The sequence below is a fragment of the Cicer arietinum genome, chromosome 6 (assembly GCF_000331145.2).
Source record: "Cicer arietinum cultivar CDC Frontier isolate Library 1 chromosome 6, Cicar.CDCFrontier_v2.0, whole genome shotgun sequence".
Lineage (NCBI taxonomy): Eukaryota > Viridiplantae > Streptophyta > Magnoliopsida > Fabales > Fabaceae > Cicer > Cicer arietinum.
Window position 1 is genome coordinate 63,370,437 of NC_021165.2, and position 23,612 is coordinate 63,394,048.

The 23,612-nt window shown below is 29.7% G+C and overlaps 2 protein-coding genes across 2 annotated transcripts; both read left to right on the top strand.

The window, feature by feature from the left end:
• Positions 1-1,841: 1,841 nt before the first annotated feature.
• On the top strand, positions 1,842-6,226 carry LOC101507212 (tRNA dimethylallyltransferase 2). The gene is made up of 10 exons (XM_004506088.4): positions 1,842-2,192; positions 2,279-2,358; positions 2,464-2,532; positions 2,946-3,018; positions 3,101-3,222; positions 3,504-3,578; positions 4,017-4,427; positions 4,909-4,984; positions 5,078-5,241; positions 5,764-6,226. The coding sequence occupies exons 1-10, from the start codon at positions 1,982-1,984 to the stop codon at positions 5,926-5,928; spliced, it is 1,446 nt and encodes a 481-aa protein (XP_004506145.1). The 5' UTR covers positions 1,842-1,981; the 3' UTR covers positions 5,929-6,226.
• A 5,820-nt stretch (positions 6,227-12,046) lies between these two features.
• On the top strand, positions 12,047-13,293 carry LOC101506883 (stress-response A/B barrel domain-containing protein At5g22580-like). Its single transcript, XM_004506086.4, has 2 exons — positions 12,047-12,462; positions 12,796-13,293. Exons 1-2 carry the CDS (start codon positions 12,344-12,346, stop codon positions 12,992-12,994), a joined length of 318 nt encoding a protein of 105 aa, XP_004506143.1. The 5' UTR covers positions 12,047-12,343; the 3' UTR covers positions 12,995-13,293.
• Positions 13,294-23,612: the final 10,319 nt, after the last annotated feature.

Sequence of the window (23,612 nt, forward strand, 5' to 3'; positions counted from 1 at the left end):
TCATATGAAGATATTAATGTTTCATGCAAGCTTTGGTATTTCATGGATTACCTCGTGGACATATAAAAAAGAATTATCAATTCCTAATTCTAATATTAACTGGGTATTCAGAGTTATTAAAATTAAATGGTGGAACAAATTTAATCCATAATTATTAAAAGACTCTACACTCTTAGAATGGTTTAGAAGAAATCCTAAATTTCTTATTAAGCCAAAAGAGAATATTAAAGAAGCACAATTCTTGGCAGAAAAATCCAAGATTATGGCAGAATTATCAGCTTCTTCAAATAAAAAATAATTTTTAAAGAAATTACAAAAGGCAATTACTGAATCAGACAATAATGATGAAGACTCCGTAGAATCATCTCAAAGCTTTACTCAACAAAATGAGGATGATTGATATGGAATAGAAGGAATCTAAATTATTAAGGTTAGCTGAATTATTAAAGGCAAGATGTGGATGATTGCTATGGAATAGAAGGAATCTAAATTATTAAAGTTAGCTGAATTATTAAAGGCAAGATGTGACCGCACTCTTGACCCAAGGCATTAAACGAAAAACCAATTGTCATCATTAAAGATTCCCAGACAAAGCATCGAGATTACTTTTGACAAAGGCAACCCATTATCTTGGTGTCATTATCAAGGCAGACAATATTATGCTTACTTTTGACTTTTGCAATGTATTATTAAGCTTTTTACTGTTCCCTTATTAGTGTTAACTGAATTATGTAAAGGCATCAATGTAAATTAATTTAGAGACGTTATTGTAATATGAGATCTATCCTTCCATTATAAAAGGAAGTGGTCCTTCATTATGCAAGGCATTCGCAAAAATATTTAAAAAGTTTGTCAATTGTTACCTTGCAATTCCCTCGTTATATAAAAGAAATAATTGTAAGTTTTAAATTATAATCATGAATAAATTTATGAACTTTGCTTACTTTCAATTAGTTTTTTAAACTGTTTTCTTATTAACAACTAAATTAGATATATTTCTTGACGATTTACCATTATTTTCACATAACTCTTTATGGATTATGTTTTGCTTTATTGAAGTATGGTATACTTATGTTTATCATGATTTACTTCATCTTCATTATGGTATCAATAAACATTTATAATAAATGAGGGAATTGCAAGCTAAGCAAAGGATGGATATATTTATTTAGGGTAATAGTATACTTCAATAAACAGTTTTACTAAAACTTACAATTATTTCTTTCAGAGAATAAGGGAATTGCAAGGTAACGAATAACGATTGACAAACTTTTTAAATAATTTTGCGAATGTCTTGCATAATAAAGGACCACTTCCTTTTATAATGGAAAGATAGGTCTCAGATTACAATAAAACTATTTTACATTAATGCCCTTACATAATTCAGATAACACTACTAATTCAACTTTAATAAAGAAAATAGTAAAAAGTTTAATAATACATTGCAAAAGTCAAAAGTAAGCATAATATTGTCTACCTTAATAATAACGTCAAGATAATAGGTTGCCTCTGTCAAAAGTAATCATGATGTTTTATCTGAGAATCTTTAATAATAACAATTGAATATATATATATATATATATATATAACTTTCCAATTTTAATATTTTTGAGCACTACCTTATCTCCAGAAGAATTGTTTTAGCGACTAAGTGTCCCAATTTTTTTTTTATTAAATAGGGGACATTTGTACGACAACTGAAATGGTACATATATACGCGTTAAAAACAACAACAAAATTGATTGGATGAAAAAATTGATATAAAGACTTACATTTCTCAATCTATTTTTGCTTGAGAAAGAAATATGAATATCTTCTTTAGAAAAAAAAAAAAAGCGAGGAATTATAAAAAAAATGATAAATAGAAAAAAAAAAAGACTTATAAAATAAAAGTTATTACTAAAGAGCGATGGAAATAAAAGTTATTACGTGATTCCAGTAGTGAGTCGAAGAAGAGGAGCAAAAGAGAGTGAGTGACGCAATGGCGACGGAAAACAGCGTAACTCAAAACCCTAGCCATGGAAAACGACCAAAGGTGTTAGTTATAACGGGCCCCACAGGTTCTGGTAAATCAAAGCTAGCCGTTGATTTAGCCTCCCACTTCTCCATCGAAGTCATCAACGCTGATTCCATGCAAGTCTACCGTGGCCTCGATATTCTCACCAACAAACTCCCCTTCTCTGAACAAAACGGTACCACCGTATCCTATTCACACCTGATTCCCCCTCCCACTTCGATTCTCTTTCCGTTTTTTAAACATCGTTTTGGTCTGTTTTAGGAGTGCCGCACCATCTCTTGGGTACTGTAAACCCTAACTTTGAATTCACAGCCAAAACTTTTCGTGATTCTGCTATTCCCGTAAGTTCTGATAAGAGAATTGTTTTATTATTATTGTAATTTCTTTTCGCATTTTACTTCATTTTACTTCATTTTTTAATAAGAGAATTGTTTTTTATTTTGCAGATTATTGATGACATATTGTCTCGTAAACACTTACCTGTTATAGTTGGTGGTACTAATTACTATATACAGGTACGAATTTGGTGATTTTTGAATCTTCCACATTCCATGCTCATTTTTATGTTCTATCATTTTTTTCCAGTTTATTTTACTATTATTTTGGAGCTTATTAGCCATGGAGTGAATGTCTTCAAAATATTTTATATCCAATTATATCTTACCTATGTAGCACTGGTACTTCTTATTAAAGGCATGTCTATACGTTGGTGTTGTGTATGATGTCCGTGTCTGGGCGAGTGCTATATTGTATTTTGTTAAGTGGATAAATATTGAAATGTTTTAGAAATTAATATTATGAAGCGATATGTTTTCTTGCATAGTCATTAAAGTCTATCATTTTTTTTACTCCAGCTAGATGTGTTTCAAGGTGCTATTATCTACATTTTTTCTTATGTACTGACAGTTTTTCCTGTCATGCTCTTCAGGCTCTGGTGAGTCCGTTTCTTCTAGACGATTCAACAGACAATTTGGATGAAAACTATTTGGCTGATTCACCTGGTAAATTGCTATTCTGGTTCTCTAATTTTTCTTCATGTTTAATAAATCTATAACTTAGCTGAACTATATTTGTAATTTGTAGGTATCACAGGGCATGATGATGATTTTGTTGCTGAAGTTGACAGTTCAAGCTACAGTTATGATTTGCTTAAAGATATTGATCCGGTTGCAGCAAATAGAATCCATCCAAATAATCATAGAAAGGTTGGAGGTGTAATTTCATAATTTATTATTCTTAGGACATGTACAAAGGGCCATCTTATATACACACCAAAATTCCATTTTATGCATGTATAAGATTGTAATTCTTATAATTTTAGGGAAAATTTTAAAGTTCTGTCATACATTATACATCTATCAGAAGTATTATACACTTTTAATTAATATCTGAGGCAAGCTTTTAATTTTTGCTGAAGGCAAGCTTTTATTCGAATTTCTTAATTGGGGATGATATATTTACAAGTTCTATTTATTTTTGTTTTTAGATAAATCAATACATTAGTTTGTACTCTCGAACTGGTGCTCTTCCCAGTAAGGTTTTTCAAGGACAGGCAGCAGAGGTTTGTTATTTTCTTTAATACTCATGTACTAATTGCAAATTCAATATACTATCTTTTCCCTTAGGTGGGGTTTGTTTCAAGGTGTATAATTAGAATGATTTTCTTGGAGATGACATTTTGTGGAAAACTCACAGACTTGTTTGGTTCATGCTCAACATTTACAGAATTTTTTTTTTTTTAAAATTCAAATGCTGGGAGGAAGAGAGGTGGGAATTGAAGTTATGTTATAGTGCCACTTATATTATCATGTCAGTGGAAAGAGGATACTCAGTTACTCACCCTCATCATGGGAATAAAAATGAAGACATGGGAATGTCATTTCCCCTGGAATCAGTTATGCTTGGGAAATTTTTTGAGTCTGTAACAATCACGAAGATGTCAGTTAAATCTTTTTTTTTTGCCTTTTAAATAATACTGGTCTTGCTTGTGGCAGGGCAGAAGTGGGGTCAAGCTGATAACTTAAGATATGATTGTTGTTTTATATGTGTGGACGCATCTCTCCCTGTACTAGACAGATATGTAGAGCAGCGGGTAGATGACATGATGGATGCAGGGTTACTCAATGAAGTCTATGACATTTACACTATGAATGCAGATTATACCAGAGGTTTGCGACAGGCCATTGGTGTTCGTGAGTTTGAGCATCTTCTTAGAACTTGTGTTATCAAAAACATAAATCAAAGAGAGGATGGATCAACCGAGGGATCAAGCTTAGAAAATGGTGAGCCATTGTTTTATGGCAATTTGATGGAGTGGTTGAGATCTTCCTCTGACACTGAATCAACAATTCATTTGGAAGAAGCAATTGAGAAAGTAAAGGTTAATACCAGGAGACTTGTCCGCCGTCAGGTAAAAATAATGTCATTTGTTCTATGACTTTCCTAAAGGAGCATTCTTGACAGAACATTTCTTTTGGTCAGATATGCAAGGAAACTGAAAATGAGTTGTTTTTCTGATTAATCTGGCCACATAGGAAATCATTCGAGATGCTTCATCTGACTTCTGATTACATTTGAAATATATTATTTTCTTTTGGAGGACATTTATTTCACGTTGAAGGTTGCACAATATTGGGAATTTTGTTTTTGGGTCTCAGACTCTTGTTTAGAAATTTTAGAATTTCTACCAGAGGTTTTTTTGGTTGTCTATAATTTTGTTCTTGCTTCTGTAATTTAACATGTTTTTGCTAAATACCATGTTAGTTTGAAGAAAAAATAATAGAAATGATTGAATAATCATTGATCACCATTGCTAAGCTCTTCTATATTGACTTGACTATTGTACATAAATTTGAAGTCTAAGATTGATATGGAAGCTTTGTTAATGACAGAAGAGGATGCTCAGTCGACTGCAAACACTGTTTAGTTGGGATATACGCTATGTTGATTCCACGGAGTCAATATTGAGTAAGCTGTCTCAATCTTGTATATTTTCCGTGTTTATTTTTTCATCAATTAACTTTTTGAATTGTATATTGATTTCAATATTTTATGTTTTAGGCAAATCAAATGATGTATGGAATAGCCAAGTGGTTGAATCTGCCAAGAAGATAGTTACATCTTTCCTGAGTGAGGATGGAAGCTTGTCGTCGACCATTGGGATGTCAAATAGCAGTGGGACGAAAATAATCCACAGGGACCTCTGGACTCAATACACATGCAAGGTCTGCTATGTTTTATAATCCACATGGCATGGGGCATTGGCTCCGTTTGTTTTAGAACGAAAAATGTGTTATTTTGCTTCTTTATGTGGGAAATGGGGTGGGTGATTCTTATGATCAGTTCTATGATGCAAGTTGCAACACAATGCTTGTGAGGTCTTGGTGCTATTTTGTACCACAAATTGCAAAGCAGAGAAATTTAAAGGGAATCAATTTTTTAAACTAACAGATTAAAGTTTAACTGAAAATTTACATTTGAAGGCCCTAATTTTTTGTTTAAAATGCGATACACAAAATTTGCCATGTGTACTGTAACAATGTTACAGATTCATTATGTTATGTCTTCATGCTTTATATAATTTTTTATAGTTGACTCAACCTTATTTTCTGCATGGACACACTCTGATATTGGCACTTAGATATGAGAGAAAGGGTGATATGGAATAATCATTTATAGCACCTGTACAATCTTTTGGTGCAACACCGTCAAACATATTCTGTTTCTTATGACCTTTCTGTTGACAGGCATGCGGTGATCGGGTTCTTAGAGGATTACATGAATGGGAACAACACATACATGGTCGTGGCCACCGTAAGCGTATTTCTAGTCTCAAGAGCAAGGCACGAGGTCTTAGTTTTGTGGAACAGAAACATGAGCCTTCTGAGCGCGAGTGCATGGATATATTGTAGTTTGGAATACACTCCAGAGCATATGAGTCGCTTGTCATGGAAAGAGTTGAGTATGTAAGCATTTAAAATGGGAATATCCTTTTAATCTAGCATAGTTGTTCTTCCGGATATTCTAGGTTAATGCATCATCCTTTTTGTGACTTTTGATGCTATAGAAAAAAATATAAAATGGAATTAGATCGTGGGGGAGTAAGAAAAATAGGAATCAGTTGTATCGGGGGTAGGAAAAAGAAATGCTATTTATGAAGCCAGTTGTAATATGAATTCAGAATTTTGAATGAATTTCGGTTTCGGTTAATTGTTGCTCTGTTCCTTAATCTAAATTGAATAAGATCTCGAACTCAAATTGTTGAATGCAAATTTCCCAAGTTTGTTTTTTATGGACGAAACATGTGATTAAAAAATAATCAACTAAATTAGAATCTGCTCAAATATCTGGATAGTAATGCATATGTTCTGATATTATGGTTCAAACTGGTTTAATATGAATTTTCAAATTTTCAATTTTGAACCAAAAGACTTGAAAATTGTGTGTTTGATTAAGGGAGTCTCTACTTCTTTGGTTATTATTTTCCCGCATTCATTAACTTAATTTTGTTCTATAAAACTTGTAACAATAAAAGCGGTAGTATGTTATGATAAAAGTCCTCAGTTATTTGGTAATTATCTTTGGGATCAAGTTCCATAATGTTTTACACCGACAACAAATACAAACTATTGATTTGAGCAGTTATTTGATGATAAAATTTATAATTATGTAATAAATAATGAAATCAATCAACGTTTATACGTTATACTGATGCTGTATATTTCTTTTTCTCATTATCTTTTTGTTCTTTAACTTAATTTTTCCGTTTAAATTGGTCTTTTAATTTTAAAAAGTGTCATTTTGGACCTTAAATATGTATAAACTACATTAGTGTAATATCTTACGTGGTTTTCATCATCAACTAGTTGGTATGCTTCGTGAAAGCCTTCAAATTTCAGGGTTTATTAAATCATTATTCTTTTCTAAATTTGCTTAAAGTTTGTGCAATTGAAAATGAAAATATCCAGCAATCATCCTTCTCGTTCTCAATTCGCCGCTCGCTTCACCATTCTCAATTCTTCAATCACGGTGGGAACCATGATATTGTTATTTTCCCTTTTTCTACTCCACTTAACCAATTCCATCATTTTCAAGTTGGTACTTTTTTTTTGACAAAGTTGATTGCTTTTATTAAAGCAATAAAAATATATTAACATAAATTGTATGTATGTCATTATGTTACAATATTTATTTCCCATGTCTAATCCATCCATGGAGTTAGGATGAGTTCGTTTTAAGGTTTGGATGGAAATGCATAATAGTAAAAAAAAGTAAGTTAAAGAACAAAAAAGCTATAATTAAAACCAAATCTTTTTTTCTTCATTAAAATTTTTGAATAGCTAATAATTTTGTTGTCTTTTAAAATGAAGTTTTTTTATATTATTTTTAGGTTTAGTTGCAGTTTTAGTCTCCTTATTTTAGCTGAATCACGAAAATAGTTCCTCATTTTATTTCTCTCCAGATGTGGTCCGCCAAACAGAATTTTGATTCAAAATTTGTTGAAGTGTCATTTTTCAAAATCCCACTACGCATTATAGATTTCAGGTACAATTGTTGCACCACGAGGTCTTGAGGTATAGTATGACTTAAATAAACGCAAAAAAAATAAAATTTTATCAAATTTTGGATCAAAATTCTGTTTGAGGGACCAAAACTGAGAATAAATAAAATGAGGGAACCACTTTCCCGATTCAACTAAAATAAGGGGATTAAAACTACAATTAAATATTTTTTTATCATAAAACTGAATTACTTTTTATACAGTTTTCAAATGAATTAATTATTTTATAGCTCCAATATCTCAGGATATCACAAAGCCAAGAAATCGCTAGAAAGTAGTGACTTTTTCTTGGAACATTGATTTGATTTTCGATGGCAATATAAAATGTTTCACGTTTCTGTCTGAAAGTAACCTAGGAGTATTTATTAATGCATATTATTTGAGTAAACGTATCATCAGATGATTGAATAAAGAGAAATTTTATGAATATTCTAAACACAAAAAATTCAACTGTCTTAAAGGTTTTTGTTCCTAACTTGTGATTAAGATAGATTACCAATTGAATTATTGGTCTAATAAATAAAAGTATCCAATAAATTTCCTTCACACATCATTTCATAACCAACACTACTGATCTCTATTATTGGAAGTTTTAATTGGATTTCATCAATTTAAATTATGGTTCTGCAAATGCAATTGATCGTTATTTTTTGCATTGTGCAGTAATATACAAGTTTGCAACATAATTACAACTGCGGTCCCAACTTCATTAACGGATATTGCAAAAGCATATTTGCTAAAATGATTTCTAAAACTATCCTGAGAGACTGAAAGAGAGCAAAGCAAGATAAGAGCTACTTTTATTTTTTATTTTTTTATATTTAGACAAAATGATTAAAAAACACTAGATACTCATACATACAACAGTTTAAGAACAAATGACAACCACTCTATCAATAATCTCTCAATTATTTATTTTTATATTTCAAAATATGTGTTGGATTTTGATCCTTTGATTCCTAATTTTGACATAATTAATAATTCAACAATGTTCATACAATACATGATAAATCTAATATTTGAATTGAGCAACATTTCAGGAACAACAATCAAATCCTACACACTTGGAACAGGTTGCTTGAAACACAAGAAATCAACAAAAGTTGACTTTTGACTAAAGCAAATCGATTGGGAAATCGATTTCATAACAAAGGTGTAAGGAAACACAACTGTTTGTGTTGGTATAATCGATTGGGCAATCGACTGACTGAATTAGAAATTGAAAATGCACAAGTCAGTGGCACCCCAGTTTTGAGGGTAATCGATTGACAAATCGATTATACAATTCACAAAGTAAACCTGATTGAAATAAATCGATTGGATAAGTCACAGTGGAAACCCAGTTTTAAGGGTAATCGATTGGCAAATCGATTACTTAAAAATCTCTTGCAAAATAACTTTTCCTGTGACATACAAATCGATTGGACAATCTATGTTGTAATATTTCAATCAAGTTAAATTTGGTCGAAATCGATTGGGAAATCGATTGAACCAAATCCCAGGTAAGAACGTTTTCAGACAAATACATACAAATCGGTTGGCACGTCGATTAGTATCAAAATAGCTGAGTCACTGACTTAAACTCAATCGATTGGCAAATCGATTGACAAAACCTTTTGAAAACCCAGTGAACTCTGAGCGTGTGACCAAATCGATTTTAAGTATTTGTTAATCGATTATGAAGATTTGATAAATCGATTATGGAATCGATTGATATGTGTTTCAGTTTGAACATAACATCTGCAATCGATTACGAAATCGATTCATATCAGTCTTAACATAATCACTGAGAAATGTTGTTTAAAGAATCGATTGGTAAATCGATTGGGTTATATAGTTTCAAGATTCAAGAAAAACAAGACACACGATAATCGATTGGCAAATCGATTAGACTGGTTTATCACTTTACGAAATCGATTGGTAAATCGATTGATTAATGTGTTTTTCAGAAACTATATAAACTGTCTTCAATCTGTCTTTCAATAACATGAATGATAATAACAATGATATCAATCTGAAATATACATTGAATATTCTTGATACACAATAACACTTGGTTAATACATTGAGATTACTTTTTCAGATCAAATAGAAAAAGAGGATTATCAACAATCAAAAAGATAGCTGGAAAAGTGATCTTGAAAGACAAGGATTCTCATAAACAAATCATTGATATCAAGAATTATGAGAAGCCATTTTTGACCAAGATTGAAGACTACTTTTTGTTCTTTCTGTAATCTCTTTGTAATAATTCTTTGAAACAAAAACAAAACGAGAAAATCCAGCTAGAAACTGGTGACTACTTTCTTGGGTGAGAGTGCTCAACAAGAAAAAGTTGTACTTTGATTCTGTGATAGGTTGCTGAGTATCTACAAGGATCAGAGGGTGATCAATAGGAAAGAGATCATTAAGATAGATAGGTTTCGGGGAGAAAACTGGACAATCTGTAATTGATTCTTTCTATTGGAGAAGAAAATCTGAAATCCGTTTGGATTTGCAGGACTGGATGTAGGTTGTCAAGTGGACAACTGAACCAGTATAAATCCTTGGTGCAATCTTCTCTAACCCTTATCTCCTTTGATTTACTATCTTGATATATCTGTATATGTGATTGAAATTAGATGCATGTTAAACATATTCTGTAATAAGTAATATTGTTTAATCTGATAATTTGACTTGTATGCATCTTGATTAATCTCATATCAATCTAATAAAACTTGCTAATCTTGTATGCCACAATTTAATTTTCGCTGTGTATATGAAATTGATTTAATTTCATAAAGAACTGATACATTTTGATATATTCCGCTTATTACGAGGTCATATATACCAACAATATGAACTTAAATTTTTTAACTAAACTAATTAACTTTCAAAAAATAGTAATATTTTTAATGTGCTAAATAATTTTTTATTCTAAAGAGTCTATTGGCAAAACTTTCACACATATTAATTGTGGATATTAATTGTGGAGAAGTGAGGAATTGCGTATTTGAATCTGCATTTTAATTATCAAATAATTCTACTACTTTTTGAGTGGAGAAGTGAAAGATTGCGTATTTAAATTTGCATCTTAATTATCAAATAATTCTACTATTTTTTTGAGTGGAGAAATGAGAGATTGCGTATTTGAATCTATATCTTAATTATCATATTACCCCACTACTTTTTTGACCATATATGCTTATGACACTTTTTTGCCGACTTTATTGATGACATAACATGAGAACGATTATTAATTTTGTTATGTTAATCTTCGAAATATGATTATTAATTTTATGTTATGTTAATATTAGAAATATTAGATCTAGATGTTTTAAACAAGATATTCATTCAATTTTATGAAAAAAATGTTGGGATGGGATGAGAGAGCCTATTAGAAATAGTCATCCAAGTTTTATGAGGTTAGTTATCAGTGTAGTAAATGAATATTTTACACCTGTATCATAACAAATTATTAAAAAAAATATTAACAAAATTATTAAGAGAGTGACTCTTCAACTATGATTTATTATTTTTAAAAGCATGTACAATTAAAAAAAGATATTATTTGAATTAAATAGCATGTGAAAGATACGTCTATCAATGTGACATTATCTGAGTTGATGAAAATCAGTGAGACATCTTTGTTCTTTATTCACCTCAGAGAGGCCCTACTAGTGGTTGTTCAGTTAAGATTCCTTGCTGATAGTATACACAATACTACATTGGGAGACAATATTTTAAATAATTAATTATCTGTTTTAAAATAATTGATTTATTTGAAGACAAAAAATTATTTTAAAATATTAAATAATTTTAATTTTTAATGTATTTTTTTAATTATATTATTTAATTAATAATACTTGTATCATTTACAATATAGTATTTTGTATAATACATTTATGACAATAATAATGCATCAATTTTTAACGAAGATAATTTGCTAAAAGTAATATTTTCTTTTTTATTTATACACTTTTTTTTAATATATATAAAATAATCGAACGACTCATCTATTTTAAAACATTGGAATACAATTTATAAATGTGATTAAACGTAATGTATGATTTAATTAACAGATACTACTGGCGCATTGCAACTCATTAGCTACCTTAGTTTAATAATTTTTAAATTTGTAATTAATAAAATTTAATCGATAATTAATGAATTATTTAATTTTGATATAACTATTACTCACTTATTAAACTGCATTAACCATATGTGTGATTGCGTTAACTCTTAAAAAATTGTTGAATTTAGTTGTCCAAATTGTTGTTGAAATAACAGTCCTGTTCAAAATTTACCATGGTGGTGCAATGCACATGGAAAGGACAAAGAGAAAAAGTCCATCAAATAACACTAATTTTCTACGTATACAAATAGAAAAAGTTAATAAAGAAAAGAATCTACCATATATATATATTATCATAATGTTTTTTCTGACCCTATGTGAGAACAGTACATAACTCAAACTTCTAGAGAGGAATGACACCACCAAAGGTCTTTATTCATGTGCAAAGACAATTGCATGAGACAAATTATACTATTGAATATGGATGGAGTATAATTTTGTCAATTGTGGGTCTATATATAAATGTTAGTGGCATCTTTTCTGTGAATCTTGTCTCCTAAAAAAAGAGGATCTGACATTGTGGTCAGATATAGGGACTGTGAGACTTGACAGCAAAATTGTGACATGTTCACATTGTAAGTTTTGTTTTGTGCATATATATTTGGTTACTAGGACTTGTTTTGGTTCATAGCAAAAACTTTGTATTGAAGTCATGGGGATATTTAATCACTATGTGATTGTTAAGTTCAAGGATGGTGTGGAAGTTGAAGAGCTTATCCAAGACTTGGAGAAAATGATTTCTGGAATTCAGCATGTCAAGTCCTTTGAATGGTATGACCATTTAAGTTTTTCCTTTTTTTTTTGGAATAGTTTAACAACCACATTTGAACTATTGAATTAATCTAATGACGAGGTTTTAAAAGAATCACATTCAAATGTGGTCGATACGATCTCAATTGCTTTGTGGTCATAGAGACATCAAAAGTCTTGATGTCGTAGCCTAGATCATAATCGCAGACTTTTATTTAAAACCTTAATCAACATTATTCGCTGTTAGATTAATCGAACGGTTAAAAATATAAAATTTAAAAATCTCAGCCCTAGTGCAAAAGTACAAACAATTATCACTATGATATGCTTGTATTATATGTTGTATAATAACAGGGGAAAAGACATTGAAAACCATGAAATGCTGACCCAAGGTTTCACTCATGCTTTCTTGATGACATTCAATGGGAAAGAGGATTTAGCTGCATTCCAAATTCACCCAAGTCATGTTGAGTTTTCCAAGATATTTTCATCTGCTCTTGAGAAGATTGTGGTGCTTGATTTTCCATCAAAACTTGTCAAAGCACCAGCATGATCCAAATATATTCAATTCAAGCAATTTAAGTTTCAATCTTTGAAGTGTATGTTGATCAAGTACTTTTAGTCTGTTGCTACAAGTCTCATGCAATTTCTACTTTTATTTTCCAATTAATGGAACGGAGTTGATATTTATTTAGTACCGACACTTTAGATCGAAGACATGTCTGATGTTAGATAAATGTAGTTAGTTATATTCAATTACTTCTATTTACTCAAATTATTACTGATATTAACGTGTCATTTGTAATTTTAATATCCGTGTCTATCTTAATATATACTTCTAATTTGTTAATATGTTAATTCTCTTCCAATTTCTTATATGTAACGACACATTTAATATGCCTCCAAAACCCAAAATATTAAAAGAAATTCACAAACAAACATAAAGATTGCAATAAAGGGGAGTATACTGAAATATTCAAAGTTAAAGTAAACAATTGTGGTCTTCATTAACTGCTCATGAATAATATCATGTACTTTGTCTAATAAAGCCTAAACACAAAAGACATTGAAATGATTATCAATAGTGAAAGACATTGAAATGATTATCAATAGTGAAAGACATTGAATCATGCAATATGACCTATTGGAAATAGCCATTGTCTATCAGTACCAAAATGACTGAAAATTGAAGTTACGGTGGCAGGAAAAATTGGCAAACCACTCCAAGCTATTATTGGCCTTTAAGCCAATTGTGTTGTGGGTTAGGTAATTGGTTGGCCAAAGAATGACGACCAGAGTGATTATCATAAGAGGAGCGGTTATCCAATATAAAAAAATAGACAAACACTCTAAATCATTGAACTTGACTGTATTATGTGTTAAACTTTCAGTTGTTCGAAACATGACAATCAGAGTGAATTTCGTAAAAATAAGGGAGAAATCATCCGAATAAAAAAAGAGTGTTGGAGTATAGTATTACAACAATGACTCAAGATACAAAGCGGCGAACAGGTAAACAAATAAATCACAGGAGTAGTGGTTGAAACGACAATCAACCATTTGTGTATTGATACACAATTTTTGTTAGTGTTATACATAGCCTTTGGAAATAAAATAATTTACAAAAACTTTATGAAGGATGGCCTAAAAAGTTCTACACCAAGACAAGATACCTCAAAAGTAATGTGGCCTTTTTCTAGTGACAAAAAAAGGAGGAAAAAGGAAAGTCTTTAATCTAGCCATGGGGCCAAAATGGAAAGTCATTTTGAAAGTAGAGTTTCTCTAGGTCTTAACATTATGCTTTCCTAGCTACAATCAAGCATCATCAAGAAAGAAACACTACAATATTCCAACAATTAAGCAAACAATTTTACATTTGATATTAGAGAAAAGTGACATGAACATGAAGCCACACAACAAACTCTATCTTCTTCAATTCTTACTGCTATTCAATTTCATATTAGGTTCTTCTATACACCAACATAATCATACAAACTACTTTGGAAATATCAGCACTCAACCACCTTTCTTGGCTTCAAATTCTTCTATATCTGAAAATTTGAACTGTTCTCATTACAGCTGTGTACATAGAAGAAATTCTTCAAATGATGGAATAAGAATATCTGTTAATATTCCAAATCATGTACCAGATATTTGCAAAGGCTGTGAGAAGCCTAATGGAAAATGTGGTGCTGGATTGAAGTGTTTGTGTCATCCAAAAGAGTGTAGTAAGTGTCTTCATCTTTGATTTCTATAAAGTTCTTTATTTTTTATTTTTATATAAAAGAAAACAAATTTTCACTAAATATAAATTTTATTCAAATTAGTGACACTTTTGATGATAATTTTGCAGAAGACAAGGTGATCTCCAAAGTTGGGTCTATAAAATCTACTTGTAGTGAGTTTTTCTCTTTGCTTTCTTTCTTTGGTACAATGGCCTTCCTCATCATGCATGCCTAAGTCTTACAAGTTTATCCAAATATTCAATTATTGACAAAGTTGAAGAGATAAAAAAATCTTTAATGTTGCAGCCTAAATCACATATGCAGAGTTTTTTTTTTAAACCCTTTATTATTAGGCCTACTACTATAGCCAAAAGTTTAGTCCACATAATATTATGAGGGAGAGTGCAGTCCTGAATGCATTGACAGCTACTAGAATTGAGGAGGTCTATGATGGAACATCAAGAAATAGAATTATGATTAGAAACTCTATGCATAATGAGCTAGTTGTAGTGTACATTTTTTATATGATGTTATTAGAATTATATATGTCATTTTTTATCTTTCTATTTTATCGCATTCACAAAAATAATATTTTTATATAGTAAATCAGTTTATAAATAAATTGTACAATAGAGAGTTAGAGACCAATAGACTTAAACTCTAACATTTAAAGGATGATCAATTTTTAGAATCAAAATCAATAAAAATATTTGAAATAGCAATATCAAAAGTACCTATAGCAAAAGCATCCTTAACCATATTCCACGTTTAATCTCCCAATATATGTCATTATTGTTTGAAAAACGGTGACCACTTATGGTACACCATAGTTTTGTAGGACATCCTTACTTGGATATGATGTCATACAAGTAATTTCAAAGCATGTTTGAACATAAAGGTTTAGGTTGGATTTGCAAATTGAATTTAATAGAAATAATCATAAATATTTGAATCACTTTCGAATACTTTGAAAATCATGAAATAAATTGTACATTCACTTCAAATTTAAAAATCAACTGTATTTTATAAAATAAAATTTTTTCAATTAATCTTGTACACAAAAAAGAGAAAATAATTACAAAAAAAAAAAACAAACAAAATTTTAGATCGTAGAAACATGTAATTACTGTGACTTTTTATTTATTTATTTATTTTTTTATTTTTTTTATTTAGAAGTCAATTTAAAATTATAACATTGAATATTCGCATTCAAATGTTATTATTATTATTATTATCAAATCATAGTATTACTCAAGACTTGAAGATATTGTATAATTCTTTTTATAAATAGAGGTGTTGCCAAAAAATATCTCGTTTTTTGATTTTTTTTAGTTAGATTTATGTCCCTAATTATTTATTTATTTTTAATGAATTTTGAGCTTAAGAAAAATACTTCTTTTCATGGAGAATTTCATGTCATTTAATGAAGAATTTTTTTTTAAAGAGTTTATGCAATGCTCGAATCGTTTTTCTTTCCTCCATAACGTGTACTTTTTGATGAGTATACATTGATGTTGATATTGTCTTATTTATGATATACAGTCTTCTTCTAATCAAAGACATTATCTAATTTCTCAACAAATATGTCACAATTTCTATATTTTATACTTCTTTTGAACAAGATCAGCCAACATATAAAGAGGCCTAAAGCGAAATTCTCATGATTTTTTTAAATTTAATAAGTACATTATTAATATTTTATTTAATAACTATAGAAATTTCTTTAGTTAAAATCATGACATTTTCAAATTCAGTTTCTCTAAATTTTTCTAAAAAATAAAATAAAACCTTCCATCTGTTTTAAGAAAAAAAAATTGTGTCTATGTACATTGTACCTCCAAGAACTTATGTTAGCACTGTGCTCACGACTTCTCTAGTGATTTCTTAATTTATATTTCTCCAATTCCTCCAATCTTTATTAGTCAATACAATTGATTAAATAATTTGCAACAAAAATAAAATGTTTTATCCAAATAATGTGTTTTTCTATTGACAATTTTTGAAGGTAAAGTGATGAAGAAAAGTGTTTTGAAGATTCATCTTTAGTAACATATATATCAATAAATTTAACAATACATTCTTTCTATCAACAAAACTTTCAAACTTATATGAACTAGCCATTATCAATTTCTTTAATTTTAGTTATTTATTTATAAATTTTCTGCGATTCAAAAAGTTTCAGCTCAACTTAATTCATATGTTTAAGTTGACATTTGTATCGTATAATACTTCAGCTGTTTTTTTATTTTATTTTTTATTTTACCTAAACTAATATCATATAATATTTCCTCTACCGTAAATAACAAAGTCATTGATTTAATATTTATTGAAACAATATTAAATTTATATAAAATTTTATTGATTTTAGTTAACATGTGACATTTTTATTAACTAATTTTTTTACGCCTTTTTATTAACTAAAAAAATTGAATTTGTAGGGAGTCCGTTCTACATTTTATCCCTTACATTCATACTATCAAGCATCTTATGATTATGAAAAATTTGACACATACATCCTCCAACTAAATTTAACTTAAAATCGTTACAACGTCATCACTTTGAATGTTTCGGATATTGTTTAAAAACAAAATTTAACTTAAAATCGTTAGAACTTGTGTTGGAGAATGGTGTACTAATAGAAAAACAAGAAGGTGTTGATGTTGTATAACTAATTCTACAATGTGGGTGAACATACTAAATTTTGGATTTGGTTAGTGCTCATTTATTTTATAAACTAGATGCAATAGAGTTAATATAACCACAAATCTCCTCCTACAGATTCTTTGAAAATTCTGAAGTGAATCAAATACTCATTTCGAAATCTATAAATTGATACTATTTTACAAAATAAAGTTGAATGCATTTTATATACATACATAATTTTTATATTGTTAATTACCATACCCATCCTATCATTATAAACATTTGTTAAGTGTTAAATTTGAGATTAGTGGCGGAACTTCGTTAGGACATAGGTGGTTACAGTCACTTCAAAATTTTCAATAATTTTTTGAAAAATACTTCTATTTTTTACTTTTTTTTATACGAGACATTTTATTTGTCACAATAATATTTTTAAAACAAATACTACTACTCTTATTTTATTTATAAGAGATATTTGAGTTATAATTTTATCAATAATCTATTTGATATATTTTATGGATTTCGGGACTTTAATTATGTACATTGATCCAAAATTTTATAAATTTTTTATATGTATACTCTGTACTTAAATTCTAAAATTATTCTTCTAATTTAATTAGAGATTCCTCTTTATCTTCTCTATATTTGTGAGGATGAACATATGATAATGTCTTCAAACATTACAAGAAAACAAACATATACCTACAAAAGCTTATAATGACAAAATTAAAAACTGTAGGTATAGACAATCTATCCCCACAGATAAATTAGTTTTTGTTGGTATAGGTGTCTTATACCTTCAGTGACATAAATTTGTCACTAATTGTTATAGTTGCACACTTAAATATGTGGCTATAGACATCAAAATTGAAAAATATATATTTTTTAAAGGAGCCAAAATCTTAGTTGTTTGTGAAAATAAAATTGTACAAAACTTTCACGATTTAAGTCAAAAAAAATTTAATGGAGGCAAAATCCTAATTTTTTTAATGCACCCAATTTGAATAGAGCTAAAATCTTAATTTTTTCAATGGAGGTAAAAAAAATTAAATTGAGATAAAATCCAAATTTTTTCAATGGAGCCAAAAACAAATTTTAATGGAGCCAAAATAAAAATTAATAGAGCCAAAACCTAAATCAATACCAAGTACCAACTAAACCCTTTCTCATCAAAACACCTAAAACTCAAAACTGTTGTTCTCTTTCACCCAATTTGAGCCCCAATCTAAGCCCCAATCAGACCCCTAACCTCTGAGTCACGAATCCTAATCGTTGTCTTCTCCTTCTCGCCGTCAATCAACCAGCTGCACTCGCCGTCGAACCAGTCGCGCCATCAAACCAGTCGCGCACTCGCCGTCGAACCCGAGCTGCACTCGCCGTCGAACCAGTCGAACCTGAGTTGCACTCACCGTCGTTCTCACCGTTCTCGAACCACCATTATGTACTGTTTTGAACCTGTTTTGAACCATTCTGTACTGTTTTGAATTTCGCACAACCTGAACCTGTGGTGAGAATGTTCTGTTCTGAATGTTCTGTTCTAAACCCGTTGAGAATGTTTTGTTCTGAACCTGTAGTGTTGTATTGTTCTGTTCTGAGAATGTTCTGATGTTGTTGTTGATAACTTGTGATGTTGTTTAAACATGTGATGTTGTTGTTGATGATCTGTTCTGTTCTGAGAATGTTCTGTTATGTTCTGATGTTGTTGTTGATGACCTAACATCTTGTTGTTGATGACCTGATGTTGTTGTTGAATACCATGTTCTTGACAAATTTTAGTTCATTATATAAAAAAAAAAGAAACAATCATTCTAATTCTAATTCAGATGGTTTCAATCCTTTCAAGACTAAGAGTATTATTCATAGCACTTGGCCTGCCATTCTAATTCCTTACAATCTTCCTCCTTGGATGTGCATGAAACAACCATACTTCATGTTATCACTATTAATTCTGGGTCCAAAAGGTCCTGGAAATAACATTGACATTTATCTGCAACCTTTAGTACAAGAGTTGCAAGAGTTATGAGATGATGGAATTGAAACATTTGATGCCTATAAGAAAGAGACATTTCAACTTCGTGCATATATGATGTGGACTATTAATGACTTTCCAACATATGCTAACTTGTTTGGATGGAGTACTAAAGGTCAATATGCATGTCCATGTTGTGGTATTGAAACTACCTCGCAGTGGTTACGTCATGGTAAAAATTTTTGCTACATGGGTCATCGTCGTTGGTTATCTCCCAAACATAAGTGGAGATTGAATAGTGGGGATTTTGATGGAACACGAGAGCTAAGGATCCCTCCTAAAAGACTTGATGGGACTGATATTTTAAGACAAATAAATGAATGTAGAGAAAAAGGTCTAGCAAATGGAACACAACCTTGAAAAAAGAAGAGCATTTTCTTCACATTGCCTTATTGGCAATATAATGTATTGCGTCATAATCTTGATGTGATGCACATTGAAAATAACGTATGTGACAACATTATTGGTACATTGTTAAACCAAGAGGGAAAATCCAAATATAATTATAAGGCACGAGCTGATCTTGTAGATATGGGCATAAGAAGTATGCTCCATCCTCAACCAAGTCCTAATATAACTACAACGCGTTTGCCTAGAGCATGCTATCAAATGACTAACAAAGAAAAGGAATATTTCCTAAGCATTCTCAAGACTGTAAAAGCTCTAGATGAATGCTCATCAAACATCCCACGTTGTGTGCACGTCAAGCAACACAAGATGTTTGGACTAAAAAGTTACGATTGTCATGTTTTGATGCAAGAGCTTCTTCCAGTAGCATTACTGGGTTCATTGCCAGATAAAGTCACTTCAGTGTTAGTTGATCTTTGCAATTTCTTCAAGCAAATTTGTTCTAAGGTACTTAATGTGGAATTTCTATCACAATTGGAGTCTCAAATAGTTATCACACTTTGTCAGTTGAAAACAATTTTTCCTCCTTCATTTTTTACTGTTATGATGCATTTGGTAATTCATATGGCACACGAAGTCCAAGTTGCTGGACCGGTACAATATCGATGGATGTATCTGATTGAGAGGTATGTATGTTTATAAAAATTGGTTTAATTAAAAGTGTTAAACAAGTTTTTTTGGATGTTGAGAACATAGATATATTAAATTTTCTTCACTTTCAGGTTTCTTCTTACTCTTAAGTCCTTTGTACGTAATAGAGCCCATCCAGAAGGATCAATTGCAGAGGGATTTTTGGCCAATGAATGTTTGACGTTTTGTTCGCAATATCTATCTGGGGTAGAAACTAGGTTCAATAGACCTAACAGAAATGACGATGAAGTCTATGGAAGGCCATTCGGGATAAAGAAACAACAAAAGTTACGATTAGGGAAGAGGAAGAAAGTGAGTAGAACTAAACTTGACAAGAAAGAGTTAGCACAGGCACATAGATATGTGCTTTCTAATTGTGATGCAGTTGCTCCATTTATAGAGTAAGTCACATATCATATTTCAATTTTATACAATTGAAATTTTTATTACATTTTTTTAACTCTATTACTGTTACTTTTAGAGAACACATTTTACATCTTAAGAGACAGTGTCGACCACGACGATTGACACAACTTGAAATTGACAAGCAACATGGTCAAAAATTTATTGAGTGGTTTAAACTCAGGGTGAGCATATAATAATTTAATTATTTAAATTTTACTGATTGTTTTTATATAGAAACTTACTATATTTCATGAAATATTTTAGATCTAGCATATGGATGAACAAAAGAGCTCAGAAGTTACTCATGAACTTAGATGTTTATCCCGTGGACCATCTGAGGTAGTAAGAAGATACACAGGTTATGCGATTAATGGTTTTAGATTCCACACAAAGAAGAGAGAGAGATTTTTGAAAACACAAAATAGTGGAGTTGTTGTAAAGACAAAGACCTCAAAAGATTTACTATGGGGCAATAACTGATATACTGCTGTTGGAAAGTACAAGTTTGTGTTATTTAAATGTGATTGAGTTGATATTAATAAAGGTATCAAGAAAGATAAGTTTGGCATGACGCTTGTCAATTTCAAATTTTTAAAACATACTGGGAAAAATATTTGTGATGACCCATTTGTGTTTGCATCACAAGCTAAAAAGGTGTTTTATATATATGATGAGAGAAACAAGGATTGACTTGTTGTTCTCAATGCAAAAGTTAGGGATATCTATGATATGAGTGATGAGGAATCTAATGAAATTGAAGAAATTCATGGGCAACTAATGGGCGATACTGTCGCGGCCTAAAATTTCGAGTGTTTCTCGAATTCAATGGAGTCGCCACCAAAATTTATTTTAAAATAGGGAAAATATTGGGAAACCCTTAAATTAGTAAAAAAAAACATGTGGTCTTTGAAACCAAATTTTGAGTTCGGGAGTCGATTATGCGTAGGGAAGGTACTAGCACCCTACGACATCCGTTAAAATATGGTTACCTATAATTAATTGTGCAAAATTAATATTAACTTAAGTATATTTATTATTCTTTATTATTAAATATGGATAACAATTATTACTATATTTAAAATATGAATTTTGAAATAAATATGTACTTAACGAATAAAGGACAAAAAAAAGAAATTTTTATTTATGTGCTTGACAAGAATGTGATCTTGCTCCTACGTATCTCCCGGTGCGATGGAGAAATCAAAGCTACGTAGTTCTTAGTTAAAAAAATACAGAAGTGTTGAGTGTGTTTTAAAGAAAATTTCTTTTGTGATAAAAAATGTTTTGACAAAATAGAAAAAATAAAATAGTTTAATTTGAATAAATACTTTAAAATACAAGTTTTAAGACGAATCAGGTTGTACAACTCGTGTCCCAAAACTCAAGGAATAAAGAAGATGTCACATCTAATTTAATCCTCTAAAAATATTTTATTGTTCTCGATTTTTAAATTGAGTTTCAAAACCATCAAGTAGTACAACTTGTGTTTTAATAACTCGAAGATAAAAAAGTTACATCTAATAAATAAATCGATTTTAGATTAGTTCATTAAAATAAATAAATAAATGAATAAATAAATAAATAAATAAAATAAAATAAATAAGTTAAATAAAGAGAGTTTTAGAACTATCAACTTGTACCACTTGTATCCTAACAACTCAAAGATTAAAAAAATGTCACATCTAATTAATCTTTAACATAATCTTTATTTGTACTTTTTTATGATGAAATTGATATTTAATTATGAAGAAAATTAAACCTTTTTTTTTTAAATAAAAAAATTAAAATGAATAGATTTAAATGGACTAAGATTAGTAAGATTTAAACGGGTTGAGATTAGTAAAATTTAAATGAGTTGACATTAGTAAAATTTAAATGGGTTAATAAAAATGAGTTGAGATTAGTAAAATTTAAATGGGTTGAGATTAGTAAAATAAAAATAAGTTGAGATTAGTAAAATTTAAATGGGTTGAGATTTGTTTTGTGATAAAAAAATGTTTTGACAAAATAGAAAAAATAAAATAGTTTAATTTGAATAAATACTTTAAAATACGAGTTTTAAGACGAATCAGGTTGTACAACTTGTGTCCCAAAACTCAAGGAATAAAGAAGATGTCACATCTAATTTAATCCTCTAAAAATATTTTATTGTTCTCGATTTTTAAATTGAGTTTCAAAACCACCAAGTAGTACAACTTGTGTTTTAATAACTCGAAGATAAAAAAGTTACATCTAATAAATAAATCGATTTTAGATTAGTTCATTAAAATAAATAAATAAATGAATAAATAAATAAATAAATAAAATAAAATAAATAAGTTAAATAAAGAGAGTTTTAGAACTATCAACTTGTACCACTTGTATCCTAACAACTCAAAGATTAAAAAAATGTCACATCTAATTAATCTTTAACATAATCTTTATTTGTACTTTTTTATGATGAAATTGATATTTAATTATGAAGAAAATTAAACCTTTTTTTTTTAAATAAAAAAATTAAAATGAATAGATTTAAATGGACTAAGATTAGTAAGATTTAAACGGGTTGAGATTAGTAAAATTTAAATGAGTTGACATTAGTAAAATTTAAATGGGTTAATAAAAATGAGTTGAGATTAGTAAAATTTAAATGGGTTGAGATTAGTAAAATAAAAAATGGGTTGAGATTAGTAAAATCAAAATGAGTTGAGATTAGTAAAATAAAAAGAATGGGTTTAAATGGACTGAGTTACATATGGGCTTAAATTAAAATGAATAGTAGTAAGGAGTCCCAAGCCCAAACTGACTTAAACAAAACAACAAAGTTTAAAATAGAAAACCCTAATTAGAGG